Here is a 19,361-nt window from a genome sequence, read left to right on the forward strand (position 1 = left end):
AAATTCATTACCTATAGGATGTGCCAGCATGTGATTAACAGGTGGCTGCCGTGTTAAGAGTCACCCACAACCAAGAAAAAGAGCATTAGGATATATGAAGGAAAATGTAGTCGAAGATGAAATCAGACTTGTGGGGAAGGACTTGCACTGATACGTTGAAAACCAGGTCTTCACACCCTTTCAATCTGGTCGTGGTAAGTGGTCACTGTCACTGGGCATGAAGCACATCATGATTTCTCCCTTTGTAGTACAAGTCAGGCTGTTGATGTGTATCCAATTACCACTAAGTTACCCACCTAGTAATAGGGCTGACAGTGCTGCTTGACAGATGCAGCTGAGGAGGAATGGTTTATTTATTTATAATGATGTAAAGTGTCTCAGGAACAAGGACTGTCTTTAGAAACTGAAATTTTAGATCAGGAAGATGAGCAGTATTTCATATTTTTGACATTCTAGTTTTGAATCTCATAGTTTAAGAGATTAAGAACTTTCCTCAGGAAAATAAGTTTCCCAAACAATACAAAGATTCGGAGATTAAAGGTCTTGATACCATGATACTCCCAGTCTAAATATATCTTACTACTGTATATCTAGTGTTGCCAATTTTAAGTCTGTCAAGTCATACAGAATTTTAAAAATCTGGTTTATTAGACAAATACACTTATGCCTGCATTTAATGGAATATACAACAATCTAGGTCTTTGGAGAAAAAAGGGATGAAGGAAAGACACACATTGAATTATATGTTATGGTCACACTGTTCTCAGGCAGCAGCAACAGTTACAAATGTTACATGTTTAGTCTTTAAAATGGTTGTCACTATAAAAAGTGCCAATGGTTCTGCACACCATCTCCCCCTCATCATCCAGGAACCTGTACTTGGTTCTGGAAAGAAATACAAAGGAAAAAAAAAAAATTGAGTCAGTGATCCCACTGCAGAAGAGCTTGTGGTCTCATGAGACAGATGGCAAATCAGGATTCAGTAAACCAAAGGCCTGGACAAAGGAGCACTGGGCTTCTTGGAGAAAGAGAATGCCTTCAGTGAGTCTTCCAAGGATGAGCAGGAGTTGGCCAGGTGGTGACAGAGGAAAGGCATTCCAGGCAGAGGGAACAGTTCACGTAGTTGCGTGGTACAAGCAGGCAAACAGCATTCAGGCTGAGGTAGGCAGTAACAAGATGGAGATGTAGGCAGAAGCCGTATCTTACTTACACTGCTTGTTAACCTTGAATTTATTTGGTGGATAAGGAATAGGAAACCAGTGAAAGGATTCAGGTAAGGATGGGGCAGGTTAAGTTTCTATTTTGGACAGATCATCTGGGTAGTTTCCATGTGAGAACTGGGGAGGTGCCAGACTTAGCAAGGAGGTGGGGGTGTCATGAGGGAAAGAAGGCTGCCTCTTGAAAAGGTACTCCCTGTTCAAAGCACCATAACGCAATGAAATCTAGGAGATGGATGATTTATTTCATAATAGATAATGGAATTATGCTGTTATGAAAAGTCACTCAAAATAATCAATGGAAGTAAAAAAAAAAAAAAAAAAAAAAAAAGTCACTCAATACCCAAAAAAGTCAACTAACCACGGGAAAAAAACTGATGTTTTAGGGGCAGAGGGGAAACAAGTTTGGATTGAATATAGAAATGAAAGAGAGGTTCAAACTGTGTTCAAGGATGAAAACTAAAGGTCTACTTTGAAAGAGAAGAAGAATCAAGAGTACAAAGAACATTTGGTAAATGAAGACAGGAGAAGGCAGAATACAAACTTCTCACAAACTAGCACTAATCCCTAGGGGGCCGTTAACCAGGCCAGTCTGAAAGCTGCAAATGCTGCTGTTTGCTGTGCTGAATCGTGACTTGCCCTTTAATTCTTGGTGGTGTTACAAACCAGTCCTTCACAGGTTCGTTTTCACGGTTCTAGGGTCCCAGTGTGACTGAGCAGTCTCAGATGTCAGCACACAGAGAAAATGAGGAAGTGGTATTGCTGGGTTTTCATTTGTGTAAGTGGTCTACGTTACACTAACATATCTCATTGAAATATGCCAACGAACTTCCATTGCAATTTTAAAAGCTTGTTTAACCTTATCCTTATACCTCCTTCCCACCACCACATCAAATAACTGTTGACACTAAAAAAGTAAAGTTATTCAGAATAATCACTTAATCCACTCAATAGTTATTCTTACACCAGATTTTATTATACTTCGAAATACAAGCTACATTTTTACAAAATAGAAATTCCTCCTGTGAGTGGAATAATTTTTATTTCTGTATAAGCTGAATATGCTGACTTGTTTTATGAACATCTATTTTATAGAAATGGTCACAATTTTTTTTTAAGTTAGCTGATTTACTGAGGGGGAAGGAGGGAGCTGACAAAAATCTCCATGCATGATAGTCCTAGTAGCTATGCAAACAAGGGTGAAGGTGAGGGTCAATGATGCAAACTTGAGCAAAGGCATTTTACAGGCGGAGTGGGTTTTGGTGTTTATAAAAGAAAGCTGAACTCCCTTTGAAGGGCTTCTGTACATATATATGCATGCTCACATTTCATATGCATATAGAGGCTTCACTCTGAAAAAGCCCAGTATAATAGAATCAAATTTACAAAACAGGTTAAGTTAGTGTTGACTGACTTTTAACAATAAAGGGACTCACCACAGGTTTTATTTAAACTGCTTACGTTCAAAAGTAATCAACTTACATACAACGTGTAGGTACTTACTGCGTAAAGGCAAGCACACCTGGACACACACTTACGCACACACTTACACACGTACAACACAACCTGACAAACAGCTGATGCTGCTGTCCATGGTGTTTGGTTTACTGACCCTTTACCACATCTTAATAGTTTTAAAATCAAATATACAGGAGTCAGTCTTTATCAGGGTATATGTTGTTATCACAGAGTGATAAAAATCAGTTATGGGACTAGAAACAGTATACCCACAAAGCTATAAAGAAGTCCTCGGGTTAAAACACCAAATTATTTTAAAACCATTTGTTTTAAGAGGTATTCCCCACTAAGTTCTTTCTATGAGTTTACTAATAACCTTACAGATGGCATAAGTCATATTCCTGTTCTCCAGCTCCTTTACAAAAATTCTCTTCATATCAAATATCTATAATTGAATCAACCTCATTTTTCTCACAATATGGCTAAAAAAATTTTAATAGCAATGAGATAATTTGGAAGAAATAACTTCTATATGCTTTTTCTTAAAACTAGCATTATATTTGCAATTTTAATTGCGATGACTTAAAAAAGACCTGGAATAAACTTATCAAGCATAAAATTCTCTCTATAATGCTTTTAAAGGCAAGTGGTTTCTTTTCAATTAAAACTATATTCCTGCCTATTAAATACTAAGGTAACTGTACAACTATGTAGTGAAAAAGATCTCCACTCCATAAAGATCTCCCTAACTAACACACATTCTACTCGACCTAATCAACCAGCACTGTAATTTTTAATATGCACTTAGCACCGATGGGTAGTCAGGCCAACACTGGAGACTTCCAGCTGCTAAAGAAGAAAAGGGGGCCTCATTATAACCCAGTGCTACGACAGTCCACGTACACTCCGTGAATACTGAGTATCCTAGTATTCTCTGCTCAATTCTAGTCGCATCTCAGCAATGATAGACTAGCGGGTTGTCCAAATAGTCTTAATTTGTTTCACTTTGAACGACCTTCTGTCATCATGTGCAGTACCACGTGGTCATATGGATTCAATGACTTGTATCATAATGACCCTAAGGTTCTGATGACAGAGGAAAAATCATCACTAAGTATCTCTCCTCTGCCCTTACATCTAGGTAAGAGGGAAATAAATTCTTCAAAAGAACGAGACCCCAAGTAGTTTTTCACTTTTTTCTAAATTCTGGAAATAAGACCTCAGAGATGATTAGCGACCAAAATCTCACTTTTTAATTCTCGCTCTCCTGTACTCCTTGAAATCAATGTTTTTTTAAGGGCAATGCCCAGGTCATTATGAACACAGATTTACTGGGTCCTATACCAAACCTACTGATTCCACATCTCAGGAGGGAACCAGAGAAAGCCTACATTTAAAAAAACAAGCTTCCTGGGTGAGGGCCATTCACCATCAAGTTTGAGAATCACTATCTTACACATTATTACAGAGTTTCTTCCTAATGCTGTCATTTTTAGTCATCTGATATTTGGGACAACTATCAGAAGATCAATACAACATTAGGTTAAGGTGAGTTAAATTCTCGTTCTTTTACCAACTATCTATGTGAGTTATATTAAAGAGCTCTTATGAAGAAAAAGTATAAGTGCTCTGGAAAAACTGCACTTGTAAAACCAAAGGATTAGACTAGACAGTATTCAAGATTCATTCTAGTTCGAAAATTCTAATTTTATTCTTTGTTTCATCTCATGTTGACAGGGGATGGAATGCAAATATATGTTCAAGGTAGTAGCAGGTACCAAGGCTACTTCTAGTCTTGGCAGACGGCCCACAAAGACATGCCTGCTGATCTGACTTAACAATTCTATTCTATGTAAAATCCTATTCCACGCTTACTCTTAAGTCCCTGTTCACAACCAGTCATTCTAATTAATCCAATTTTGTCTCAATATCTAGTCTGCTGTAACTGTACTTATATTCCAGAACAGGAAATAGCTTTGCTAAACAAAGATTACACTAAAATGTTAAATATTATCTGTAATTTAATGTGTAAAGAGGAAAGAATAAAAATAAAGTATACATTTCAATAAAATACTGAAACTAAGGGCTCTGCATATACCAAGTCATACAGTGTAACACGAATTCACCTACGTCAGTAGTATCAGGTGTGCAGAGTAAAACTCCACTGCAACCTCTGTTAGACTTGTAAAGTAAAATTCAACTGCATGCACATTTGATAACATTTCGACAGCACTGAAGACAACAGAATTTTATATTAAACTGGGGCAAGCCCTGGCCTCGGGTGCCATCATCCCCCCTCATTACCTGCAAGGCCCTAAAGATCTAGGTCCCTATTACCTCCACTCAGCCAGTCTGAACCCTTGGCTCGCTCTGCCCCAGGCCCCCAGCCTTCCCAGCATCCTGCAAACACTCAGGCCCACTCCTACACTGAGGCCTTCACATCGCTGTTCCTTCTGCCTGCGGTGCTTTTTCTCAGGTCTCTCCATGACTCCCTCCTTAGCTTCCTTCAAGTCTATACTCATGCTCACTGGGCTCTCAATTGATCTAGCTCAAATTTCAACCCACCTGCTGTCCCCCTTTGAACATTTAGTTTTCTTCCTTAGCACTTAACATCATCTAACACACGTTCTGCTTATTTCCCCCATAAACTAGGCTGCATAAATGCAGGCAGTCTGTTCACCAGTGTATCCCTAGTGCCTACAACAGTGTCTGGCAAACACCTGGCACTCAACGGTGATGAATGAATGGGTGTATCATGAACTGTGTATTTTTCACTTATCTACATTATTCTATCTATTATTCTATTACCTATACTAAAGTGAAAAACCATTCCCAGAAAAAAAAAAAGTGTATGGCTTTTGACAGACCTCAAGAGTATTAATATTGTTAAAAAATAAATAAATAAAAGTATGCAGCCATCACCAAAGAGGTTCATATAATATTCGATGTCTCAACATTTCTTTGGGGGTTTTCCAGAAAAAAATGTACTAATAAGCAGTTCAAATTTTTGCCTCCAGAAGTTGGTATGCTTATAAATGCAACTGCATGACTCACTCTTGGTTTGCAGAACTGTCCATTTGCACAAAACAATTCCTGGCTTTGTAAAACTTGCCTCCTTTATGCTACACCCAAGTTTCCTGGGCTCAAAATTTCTTCTCAAAGGATGACTAACCTAATTAGAAAATAAAATTTAGTCCCTTTTTTAAGGAAACACATACATTTTGATTTTAAAACAATGAGAGGTGGGGAATCTGAAAATTAAATAGCAAAACAAAAAGTACTTGAACATCACATGGGTTTTGATTAATTATATAATTGCCATTCCCTCTAGTAATGTAAATAACAAAGAACAAATCAGATTTAGCTCTCATGACCAGGGGCTAAAAATCTACTTAAAAATTACTATTCTATCTATACTGATGAATAAATGATCAATTCCAAGGGCATGATATTAGAAACAAAGTACAGTTTTAGAAACTATTTAGTTTGGTGTAAAATAAGTTCCAATACTTGACTATCTACTATGTGAAAGGCACTGTGCTCTGCATCAAAGATCCAAAATGAAGTAAATAATGTAACAAAACAAAGTAGGACACAGAGAGTAAAACAGAGACCATGCAACTAACCTTAAACCAGTGAAAGAGACTCTGAGAGGGGCCTTAACAGAGGCATCAAGGAGGCACCTCCACATCACAGCTGGGGTGGCAGTGCATTCCTGTGGAGGGTATGGAATGGGGGATTTCACAAGAGTACTCCAGTTGGGGACACAAAGGACGAAGAGAGGAAAATAAGGACATTCTTCTCTAAGACCATCTACCAAATTCTGAGGGCTTATTCTCTGTGCACCAGGTACTACAGATACAAAATCGGAAGCCAGCCGCTGCCACCCTCCCTAAAGAAACTCAGTCAAATGAGGGAAGAAATGAGTCAACTGCACAGACTCGATAAAGACTAAACCAAACCCTCAAATGTGCTCATGAGACACTGTGGTTTTGGTTGGTCTCTATCAAAGCGATCTAATGAGTACCTCAACCATAAGCAAATAACCCAATCCAATTGCTTCAAAGTCAGCCATTGACAGAATAGCACAAGATTAAACAGCTTTCCTGGAGGTGGCATACAAGCTCAGTTTTAATACATCAGTAGGACACTGAAGCTTTCCAGGTGAGGTGGAAGAAGGAAAAATAAAATATGGGATATTCAGGCAGAGCAGAGGTCTGCAAACTAAAACCAAGAACATACAATAGAGTCCTTATGTGGCACAGAAAGCCTAAAATATTCACTATATCGCCCACTACAGAAAAAGTATGCGAACCCCTAACGAGATTATTCTTGTGTGGTTGGAGCTTAGGTACGCAGTGAAGCAGTGACAGACAAGGCTAAAAAAATTGGTTGAGGCTGAATTATGAAAGCCCTTGAATAGCAGCCAGAAGTCAGATCTGTTACCCTCCTTTTAGGAATTCCACTACTCAGCAGCATTGAGAAAAAAATTAAGGACTTTATACTAAGTGACATTTATGGTCACATACTTTGAGCCAGGACTTGGTTAGACCCTCACAGTCCTGACAGGTGGTTATCACCCAGTGTTAGAGATGACAAAAAGTTCAGAAGGGTTAAGTCACGTGCCCTCAAAACACACCATTAATTCAAAACTGGGATTCTAAGATTCCAGATTCACCTGTTAGTATCTTTTCTGCTATATAACAGTTGCCTCTGTGGTAGAGCGAAAAGAAATCTATCATTTTGCAACCAACAAACAGCAAAATAGTTAAGTAGTAATGCCAAGCTTGGCATTATGTTCAATTGCTTCGCATATTTCATGGCCACTAAGTTAAGCTAGCTAATTTATGAAAGTGTTCATTTGCTGTCAATTAGATCACAGAAAGGTCGATGCTAGAACAGAAATGACTGACAAAAAGTGGTAGCTGGCGGAGAACCCCAAACTTGAGTCCACAGTATTAGTGTATACATGCAAAGGCCTGCACATACTTTTTGCTCCCCACTGTTTGGGGAAGGGAGGCGAGGAACAGACTGATGAACTAATTCTTGCAAAGAACTATCAGCTTTGTTGAAGTAACAGGACAGAATTTGTGGTGTAAAAGCGCACCTTGTTTTTATAAACCCTAATAGTTTTACTCTGTTTTGAGACTTAAAGTGGAATTAAAATCAGATTACTTCTGAAAGGGAGTCCCTTAACAATTCTACACGTTTGTATGTTGTCACCACTATACTTCATGGTTCTTTATAAAGTACTACTGACACTCACATATTTGAGTACTTTTAAAGTAAATTAAAATAACTACTCATTCAAAATAAAAACTTTTCTGTGAACTCATGCCCATTATAGATTTTAAAAATTATGCTAAAAAATATTTAACTAGTTGATACACTTTCTTCAGACAGAATCTTGAATCTTAAATGGACTGAACATCAAACAAAAGGCTGACTATAGGATTCAAACCTCTCAGACTAAATGCACATAAACCTGATGCTATCAGTAACATTAAGTACTGTTCTTAGCACTTTACATTTACATATACAGGTACGTATAACTCAAAAACCTTGGAGCCAGATGTGTTTCTAAATTCAGAATTTTAAATTTTACAATGCAATATAGACATACTACCTATTTTGTAACAGCCACAGCAGGATCTGTCATAGCATTCTGTTATTAAACAAATTAACATTTCTGTAGCAAAATATATGACCTATTTGTACTGTATGTTTAGGACAGTTTTGTTTTTTCTTTTTTGTACCACTGAGTCATACACAAATTTAGTTTTTAGAGCCTTCTGGATTAGGCTAAGTAATGGTAGAACTATATTAACTCATTCAACTCGTAAGAGCCCATAAGATGAATATTATCATCCCAATTTCATAGACAGGAATACTGAGGCACAGGGACATTAAGTACCTGCCCACTGTCACAAAGCTAGTAAGCAGTGTAGCCAGGATTTAATCCCAAGCAGGTGATCTTCAGAGTCCATGCACTTAACCACTATGTAATATTGCCTTTTAATGCACTTAGACATCCAGCAAATGGTATGTATAAGAGTTTACTATTATTTAGAGCTTTTGTAGTTGCACTGAAGGCACTGAAGATTATTTTCCTAACTTCTTTTTGATAAACTAAAAATTGCTTGGGGCCAACAGTAGTTTTTGAAACATCTTTTTGTATAACTGAATCCTATAAACATAAGCAAAAATAGAATCAATGAGATATGTATGAGACGTCTCAATGCAAAATAAGAATTAAAAATTCAAATGTGAAGGCACAGCAAAGGTAACATTTAGAAGACTCCAAACAAGCCAAAATTTAGAATATACATAAAATGCTAACATGATTGGAACAAAGGAACTAACCTGAATCACTCCAATCTCATTGAAGAAATCAGTGATACACTGATCCTAGTATCTAGGTAGGAAAAAATCTTGAGAAAATCTTAGCATTTGAACAATGAAAACTATTTGAGAGCTTGCAAGTTTAAAGAACAAGAATTTGATTGGCATGATGTGCCAATCTTCTTCCACCTATAACAATGTATCTTGTTCCTCCGCAATTATTTGGATTTGAGAAAAACAAAACCTTCAACACAAGTCAATGCTACCTGCTTATACTACCTTCTGTAAGAGGCAAGAGATTTGGATTTTTAATAAGCTTTCCTACTTAAGAAATAATAATATTCTGCTCCTTAGAAATAGACTTCCCAGCTCATGTACAAGAAGAATTAAAAAATTCAACTTGCTCATTCTTTGCTTCATTGTCACAGGTGATTTATTAATAAAAAAATCATTCAATGTCCACCCATTTCATTCACAGTTGTTAAAAGCATGGGAACTTAAGTCTGACAGACCTCAGTTCAAATCCCAGCTCCATCACTTTTCATTGGAATGAATGGGGCAAAGAACTTAACCTGGGCCTCATTCTTCTGGTATGTAATGAATGACACAATACTATCACTACTTCACAAGGCTGTCATAATGAGGTAGTCCATAGAAAGCACAAGTACAGAACAGCCACCACTGTTGTTGCCCACGTGGGTTAGCAATGCATATGATTTTAGCTGATTTGAGGGGTACATATACTGAGGTAGGAAGAGAGACCAAGAGTTAAATTAATTTCAGAAGCAAATCACAGGAGTGGCTCTAAAAATAACACTTCTGAGTAAATCAGTATCTCTAATTTACCCACAAGTGCCCAAACGTTTCCAAAATAAAAACTCTTGGTGTGTGTAAAATGATCTTACAATAGAATGTGCATAGCTGGAGACAAAGGAAACCAGAGCAATGTGGACGATCCCTCTTATTTAAAATTATGTATGACTCTCTTCCTGGCACAGAAACCATTATTTTGTCCTTTTAGCTTTTATTATTTCCTCTTCTTGGTTCTTCCAAGGCAGAGATAACTGATATCCATGTTCTTATGGGCTAAGATAGCAGGTAAGAGTGTAAAGGTAAACTGCTTTACAGCTAGCAGGTTAGAAAGAAAAGTAGTAGCTCTAAGAAAAAACAGTCGCAACACCCAGAAATATTCTACCTATTTTTTGGAAACGTCAGTGATAGCGGCAAATCAAACAGATGCACACAAATCTGGACAAGGAAGACTCAAAGTGCACCAAGCAGATCAGATGTCAACTAATAGGCAGTAATACTGCTCTGGGTCAGTGACATCTCTCTCAAATCAGTGATCTAATCTGATATGTAGATAACTGGGGAAGGAGAAAAGGAAAGTAAAATGAGAAAAAATAGCCAAAAAAATTTAAGTATTGCACTAAATTAAAATTTCTATCAAAATTATTCATGATAGCATAGTGACATACTTTCACTTTAAATATTTATTTGAAATTTATCTAGAAAATTTATCTAGGACAGATCAATTATTTTCTCCCTGTCCTACATAGTTAGCCTGCTAAAAAAATACAAGTTTTTCCAGACTCAGGGAGACAACAGCAATGCTGATTCAATGTTCTGCAGCCAGTGAATATCACAAACCAAAGGAATGAAATATTGGTGGGGAAAAGAAAAAACAAAACAAAACTGCAGTTATAAGTGCAAACCATCCTTTCTCTCCACTCCATATAAAGATAAAGAAAACAGATTTTTTTTTAAAGTGGCCAGTAACTGCCTGTATGTTGAAGACTGAACTTGCTAGTTAGTAAGCAACTCTAAATGGGTTAGGACACATGACAGAAAATTATCAAAATTAACCCTGATGTTTCAAACCTGTGATAGAGCCATCTAAAGATATCACTTTACTTTATAGAATTCAAAGATTATCCCATTCAAGATTCTTTGAAGACAGTAGAATTCTGGGAAGTTATCAAGGTGTAAATAATTATAGAAATCAGGAGAAAAGATAAAGAATCTAAGATTAAGAAAAAAATGATACATAAAAATAGATTTTAAAAAAGTTTCTTCTGTATAGCACAGGAAACTGTTCAATATCTTGTAATAACCTTTAGTGAAAAAAATATGAAAATGAATATATATGTATGTATATGCATGAATGGGAAATTATGCTGTATACCAGAAATTGACCCATTGTAACTGACTGTACTTCATTAAAAAGGAAAAGAAAAGTGAATTCAAAGACTAAACCTCAAAAAGGAAAATAAATACTAAGAGAAAAAAATGTACATTCTGAAAAACACAGAAAGGTATCTAGAGCACTAAGAAAACTGAAATTTGAAAAGTGAAAATGGGAGTTTAGAAAGAAAATGAAACCAATTAATAGCTATTATTAATTGAACTAGCAGAGAACAAGGATAAATTTAAGAGGCTTAAAATGAAGTTTTTTAACTTTCTGGAGGCTTATAAATTTTCATTACCTAGGATGGTGAAGTGGTACTTGAGGGCAAGCAGCCTAACCTACTTCTCAAAGTTCCCTTCTTTACCCATAAATCTATTGCATTTAGACCAGGTAACGTTATATAACAGTCATGAATGTTAAGAACACCACTGGCCCAGCAAAATCCTGAATCCCACATTCTTTATGCAAATCTAGCCAACTGGATAAACACACTTTAGATAATGTATCCTTTGATACAAAAACTAATACCAGAACTTTTTTAAAACTTCAGCTTCTATTATAGTAGTATCATTCTTAAAGGAAAAAAAAAGTTGCTTTTAAGTGGCAAAAATGTTTCCTTATTTAGAATCATGGACTTTAAGCTTTAAGACCCTATAGATTATTTATAGATAAAGGAACAAAGACCTAAGAAGGCTGTAAGCCTGTTGAAGATTATAAAGCTCATGGGTGGCAGAGAGAGAGACCTGACGGAGCCAGCAGTCCTGTCTGCTGTGGTGCCGTATGCCCACCGCATCATCTCTGTAGCAAGAGGCTCCTACCCCTAAGGATTCAACAGTACTGAGAAAATTTAACATACAGAATCACTATCTTGATTCCTAAGGAGAAAATTTTAGAGATTCATACATACAAGAACTTAATTTTGCCTTTTCCTTTCAGTGTCCAAGAACAAAAAGCAGCCTGTAGCGTAGCAGACAGAAGGCCAAGTGAAAACGCCCTCATGCCTGAACAAGCTGTAACAGCAGCTCTGGCGTCACCCCACCTCTTTCTCCTTATGAACCCCCTTGATTTCATGTCAGATGACTAGAAGGGGCTGAATTCTCACTCTTTTTTTGGAGGCTGGTTTGCCTCCCATTTACCCGATCCTCAGGTAAATCTCTACATGAGGGTACAAAGTACTGCCTTGCCACAAAATGTTAGCGAGACCAATCTCTAGGGCATTATGGTTCAGAAATTATGATGAGAAAATGAAACAGACCCACAGGCCATCCATGGCCTATGCTTTGTAACAGCTTAGACTGCCAAGAATTTTAATCATAGAACACTTTTTTTTCCCCTACCTCAAAACTGTATTTATAATAAGTTCACCATTCAACCATTCCATAATTCCTTCATGAATGTTAATTTTCTCTCTCTGCTAGATAATAAACTCTCTGAAGTTAATGATCATGTCTTTTAGTTTTTGTATTCCCATGGTATCTATTTATTCTAGAAAGGGAATAGATACTAAATATATACATATTAATTTAATTCCTCAGCAGCTGCCCTAAACCACTGAAACCAAAGTAATCATGTGGATGTGAGAAGAGAGATTTTCTAATAAAGAAAAAAATAATACACAAAAACCAAAGCAAACCGCTAGTGCTGTCACTTCAGGAATCCTGCTGCGGCAAAAGCAGCAAGAAGTGGAGTCGGGCTTTCCTAAATTACCGTTTGCCCCAGCTTCACAAAATAGCCTTCAGTGTAAATCTGCAGCATGATGAACTCGGGTGTCAATGTTTTATACAGGAATTTGAAAGATAAGGACCAAAATTCTCAGTGCAATTACAAATACTTCCCATAAAAAGAATCAAATGGGAATTTCCTGTGATAAATAATTTTCAAAGAGTTCATTAAAAACTTAAGAAAAAGGTAAATAAACCAAACTTCTTATAGAAAAATTGTATTTACAACTCCATTCAAAAGCAGTTTTTAAAAGCAAACAATGTAACACTGAAATTGAAAAATCTATGCTCACTCAAAGTTGCCAAGTCTAATAAATTATTAACAGAATACTGCATCAAAAATAAGGCAATGACCCAAGATAACCCATTAACAATTTCTCCACTCCCACAACTAGGTAGAATTAATCTATCTAGAAGCAAATGATACTTCATTCCATTTCAGCATGTCTCAAATCCTTAAGGACAGAAGTGATAAAATATGATCTTCATTCTTCATTAGACTCTTAGAACACTTGAAGGAAAATAATTTCTAAAGCACAAAGAGGTAAAGAGGTATAATCTTTCAAAAAGATGTCAGTGTTCAAAATTCAAGAATGCAATATTAATACACAATGGGCATTAGGTGAATATATGCAATACGTGATAGCAAATTAATTTATTTAGTACTTTTTCCATTCCATATCATCAGGAGGATTGATTTCAACTTTCCTTTTACCTACATCAGACCAGTTGGTACTCAAAACTGTACCACCAGACTCCATCTGCAATAAGAAAGAAAAATAGATTAATTCTTGGACCATAAAATCAAAACAATATTTTTCTTAAAACGTTCCAAGAATAGAGTCCCAAATATAAGCTCTGTTTGGCTCAATATACACAAGACAATATTCTGATTTAATCTTAGGCTTTCCAGGTAAGTTACTATGTTTTGTAAAATCTGAAAAGGAACCTCTAGTTAGGTAGGGGCATCACGTCCACATACACTGTCATATAAAGCACCATGTCTCCTTCTGCTAATCAGCATAAAGGTATATGTAGATGAAAATAAAACTGTCTCCCAAAGAAAATGGTAACGTAATCTCTTTTGCTGAGGACTGTAAAGACTAGGCAAAGAAACTCTTTCTAGTTGAACAGAACTTTTAAGAGCTCCTCTCTGTGTCAAATGCATGCAAGTGTATGGTGGAATTATTTTTAAATCAAGGTACACACACACAGATACACATAGTCAGTGTCTCAGTAAAGAATTGGTTATTTACTACCTACTGAATATAACACCTACCAACAGCCCTAGATGTTCATAAATACATTAAAAAAATTAAGTTTGGGGTATTTATTATCTTAATGCAATAAATATTCACTGATTTGGATCATAGCAAAGATGATTAAAATCTAAGTATTTAAAAATAATCAGCTGTGTCATTGGCAAAATATAAAGTTACATGCCCTACTGTTACACCGGCACCTCAAAGTAACCCTGTTGCCCCACACTCTCTGCCAAGCGCCCTTTGCATGGGGTGCTCTTCTCCATCACAGTTCTTTTTATGTCTTTAGTTATCCTCCAAACATGACATGCCACCATCTCTCTGTGGCCTTCTTTGACCCTAGTCAGCACCCTATCTACTCTTGTAGGATCTGTCATCTGTGTGAGTGTTAATATAACATGTATCACAGTGCACTGTTAAAATTTTTAGGATCTGCCTCCTTATCCCTGCTTCCCACTCTTGGCTCCAAACTAAAGCTAGGAGCTCCTAAAACGCAAGGAGCATATTTTACAAATACTTACATCCTAGATCTAAGTGCAGCAGCGTGGCACACAGTAGGCATCAAATAAAAAACTGAATACAATGAGACAAGTCTATATAATAAACTACTCCTAAGAGAACTGAAGGAAACAGATTTCATCTATAATTTGATCATATTTGCTAACGACATTTATATTCTCGTCTCTTCTTACGGACTACAGTGCAACAGAGCATTTCCCTCTGATTATTTTGTACATGTTGGCTTTTGGTCTCAATAAGACTGAGAGGTCACAGATGAGATAAGAGTCTTTTTTTTGTACAGGCATACCTCGTTTCATTGTGCTTCATTTTATTTTGCTTTGCAGATACTGCATATTTTACAAATTGAAGGTTTGTGGCAACCCTGCATCGAATGACAATACTGATGTCATTTTTCTAACATCATTTGCTCACTTTGTGTCTCTGTGTTGCATTTTGATAATTCTCACACTATTTCAAACTTTTTCATTGTTATTATATTTGTTATAGGGATCTGTGATCAGTGATTTTTGATATTACTACTGCAAAAAGACTACAACTTGCTAAAAACTCAGGTGATTAAGTTAGTATATTTTAGCAATGAAGGATTTTTAAATTAAGGTACAATCATTTTTTCTTAAGACAAAGTCACTGCAACGTAACAGACTAAAGTACAGTGTAAACATAACTTTTATATGCACGGGGAAACTAGCAAAGTATGACTCAAGCGATATTGCAGTGTTCGCTTTATGATGGCGCTCTAGCACCGAACCCGCAGCTCCCTGAAGTATGCCTGTATTCCCAGAAGGACAGCAGCCAGCCCTTGTTATGTTCTAGGTTGATGTTGCCAAACAGATGGCTTATTTTATGGGTGTACATGGTTCAATTATAATTAGAAAAGTTTCTATATGAAAATGGATACAGACTCTATAATCTATCTTTGAAATTTCATACACTATTTTGTTCAGCAAGCTCTTTAAGGTCAATACTGAAAGTGACTCCTCCTGCTGGAGGCATTGAGTAAATGCACTTCTTCCTACTATTCCCACTAAGTACAACTAAAAACCTTCAATGTTGTATAAATAACAAACATGAGACTCTAAAAGGTGAAGAGAGGAAGACAAATCAGTGAGGGACCTTTGGACTCAAGGAACAACACTGGTGAATTTTTCAGGTTTTCTTTTTGCTTCATTTTTCCTTGAGTTGGAACTGAAGAAGCTGAAAATGCCAAAGGGAACAACAAAAAAAGAACAACAAAGGCCTGAGTGAAGAGCCTAGACTTCCGCCCGTGCTAGGTTATCACGAGTCAGCCTCCTCTGTTGCCTGTGGAGTCAGTGGAAACCACACAGGGAGCTGGAACTCCTCCCCATTCCCAGCAGTTAATGAGAAGATATCCTGGCGTGTCTATGGAGGTGGAGTGGGGTACCTGGATTCCTACCTCCACCTGGCAATAATGAGGCAGTGACTGCTTCCTCTGCCGGAGTGGTTGTCAGAGAAAGTGACCTAAGATGGAGGGTTTAAATAATAACCACAGTCTCACAGCATAACATGAAATTGTACAGGTTTCAACTGAATATCATTTGGCACTGATGAAAAACACAAAGATTATATTTTTAAAAAGAGAAGACAAACAACAGATGCTAATATAGAGAAGAGAGAGAAGCTAAAATTATATGACAAATTTTTAAAGCAGTCATGGTAAAAATGCTTTCATAAGAACCATGAACTATCTTGAAACAAATGAAAAATAGAAAACCTCAGCAAAGAAAGAGAAGACATAAACAAGAGTCAAAGAAAGTTTTATAACTGCAAAATACAACTGAAATAAAAAGGTCAGTGAATGGGCTCAAGAGCAAAAGACAGAGAACAGAGAAAAGAATCAGTGAATTGGAAAACAGAACAAGGCAAATCACCTACTCTGAACGACAGACAGAAAATAGAGATAAAATGAAGAGAGTCTCAGGGATGTGTCGTACTGTAACAAAATACCTAACATTTGTGTCATCAGGTTCCAGGAAGAAGAAAACAAAGAAGGCAGGTCTGAAAAAAGCACTCAATGATATAATGAATGAAAATATCCCAAATTTGGCAAGAGACATAAACCTACAGATTCAAGAAACTGAGCAAATCCCAATCAGTATAAACCCAAAAAGACTCCTGCCAAGACAGAATCTGTCATAGATCCACCCTGAAAGAATGCCCAAAGAAAGTTCTCTAAACAGAAAACAGCAAAAAATGAAACCCTGAAAGTCAGAAAGAAAGGAAGGTAACAATATGGGTAAATACAATAGAGTCTGCTTTTCCCCTTAAGTTTTCTAAATTATGTTTGATGGTTGAGTGAAAATTATCACAGTATATGGTGTGATTTCTAAATGTATGTAGAGGAAATATTTAAGAAAATTATATTATAAATGAGAAAGGGTAATGAGACATAAAGGGAGATAAGGTTTCCATACAGCATTCAAACTGTGAAAAAAAAAAATGACACCAGTAAGACCATCATAAACTATGTGTAATATAGCTAGTATAAAATCTACAGCAACCACTAAAAATGCTATGCAGAGAAGATATACTAAAAAATACTATAGATAAATCAAGATGAAATTCTAAAAAATGTTCAAGGACCCATAGGAAAGCAGGAAAAACAAAAAGAGAAACAAAACACAGAACAAATAGAAAACAAAAAATTAAGTGATGGACTTAAGTCCTAACATACCAAAAATTACATTAAATTTAAGTAGTCCAAATACATCAATTAAAAGACAGAGACAGGCAGAGCAGATTAAAAAAACATGACCCAACAACGTGCTGTATTAAAGAAAGCCACTTTAAATATGACTTAGGCAGGTTGAAAGTAAAAGGATGGAACATAATACATCATGCAAAAATTAACCAAAAGACATAGAATCATCTATATTAATATCAAAGCAAAGAAAATTACCAGAGCTAGACAATGACATTATATAGTGATACAAAGGCCAATCCACCATGAAAACATAGCAATCCTAAATGCATATGCACCAAACAACAAAGCAGTAAAATATGTGAAGCAAAAATTGACAGAACTTAAAGAAGAAATTGATAAACCCACAAATACAGCTGGAGACCTTCTCTCAACAATCAATAGAACAGTACGGCAGAAAATCAGCATGAATATAAAAATTCAACTGAAATCAAAAACATATACTGAACTGAATAAAAATGAAAATATAACATCAAAATTTATGGCAGATAGCTAAAATTCTTCTGAGAGGATTTATAGCATAAGTGCATTTAACAGTAAAGAGAAAAAGGGTCAAATCAATAATCTAAGCTCACATCTGAAGAACCTATTAAAAAAATAGCAAAATTAACCAAAGCAAGCATAAGGAAGAAAATAATTAACACATAATCTGAATAGTCCTATAAGCTATTAGGATAAAGAAATTCATAATTTAAAATCTCCCAAAAGAGAAATATCCAGGTCCATATGGCTTCAGTGGTTTAAAGAATCTTTAAAGACAAATTAACACCAATTCTACACAATTCCTTTCCCCACAAAAAAAAGATGGAGCACTTTCCCAATTCATTCTACGAAGTATTACCCTGAAACCAAAACCAAAGACAGTATCAAAAAAGAATACTACAGACCCCTCATTAATAGAGACACAAAAATGCTTTTTAAAGTATCTGAAAATAGAATTGAGCAATATATAAAAAGAATTATACACTACGACCAAGTGGAGTTTATCCTAGGGATGCAAGGCTGGTTCAATAGTAGAAATCAATCATATTAATCACATAAAATCACCACTTTAATGGGTTAAAGGAAAAAAAAAATCACTGAGTCATATTAATCAATGCAGAAAAAGCATTTGACAAGTTGAGTCATTCATCATAAAAATCTCAGAAAAACAGAAATTAGAGCAAAACTTTAACTCGATGAAGCATCTACAAAAAACTTATAGCTAACATTAAGACTAAATGGTTTTTCCCTTAAGAGGGGAACAAGGCATGGATGTCCACTCTCACTAATCTTACTCAACATAGAGCTGGAAGTTCTTGCCAAGGCAATATATCAAGAAAAGGAGATAAAAGGCATGCATAATGGAAAGGAAGAAATTAAATTGTCCCTATTTGAAGATATGACTGTCTACATAGAAAATCACAGGGAATCTACCAAAAAATTTCCTATAACTAGTAAGTGAGTTCAACAAGGTCACAGAATATAAAGTAAACATTAAAAAAAAAACAACTGTATTTCTAGATACTAGCAACAAGTACATGGATACCAAAATTAAATACATAATACCATTTACAATCACTCAAAAAAAGCACTAAATACTTAGGTATATCTAGTAAAATATGTGCTAGATTTATATGTTGAAAACTACACAACACTGATGAAAGAAATCAAAGATCTAAGTAAGTGGAGCTGGAAGATACAACACAGTAAAGAGGTTAATCTCTCCAAACTGGTAACACAGTTTAATGCAATTCCTAACAGGATGTTTTCCCACGTTAGACAAAATACTCTAAAATTTATATGGAAAGGCAAAGTAATCAGAATATCTAAAACAACTTTGAAAATGAAGAATAAGAAGCAGTTCCTCAAAGCTATCTGGAAGGCTGTCTCCCAAGCAACAGTCCTCAGTAAGGTCTTCAAATAAAACTCAGACACAGACACACACACAGA

General features: G+C 36.0%; 1 protein-coding gene across 1 annotated transcript in view; it reads right to left on the bottom strand.

Moving 5' to 3' along the window:
- Positions 1-13,553: 13,553 nt before the first annotated feature.
- Positions 13,554-19,361, bottom strand: part of SUGT1 (SGT1 homolog, MIS12 kinetochore complex assembly cochaperone) — a 37,201-nt gene continuing 31,393 nt past the window's right edge. Inside the window, exon 13 of the mRNA XM_010991179.3 lies at positions 13,554-13,687. Coding sequence (XP_010989481.1) covers positions 13,586-13,687 — 102 coding nt within the window. The 3' untranslated portion in view covers positions 13,554-13,585. The remainder of the gene's footprint in view (positions 13,688-19,361) is intronic.

Source organism: Camelus dromedarius, chromosome 13 (genome assembly GCF_036321535.1).
Source record: "Camelus dromedarius isolate mCamDro1 chromosome 13, mCamDro1.pat, whole genome shotgun sequence".
NCBI lineage: Eukaryota > Metazoa > Chordata > Mammalia > Artiodactyla > Camelidae > Camelus > Camelus dromedarius.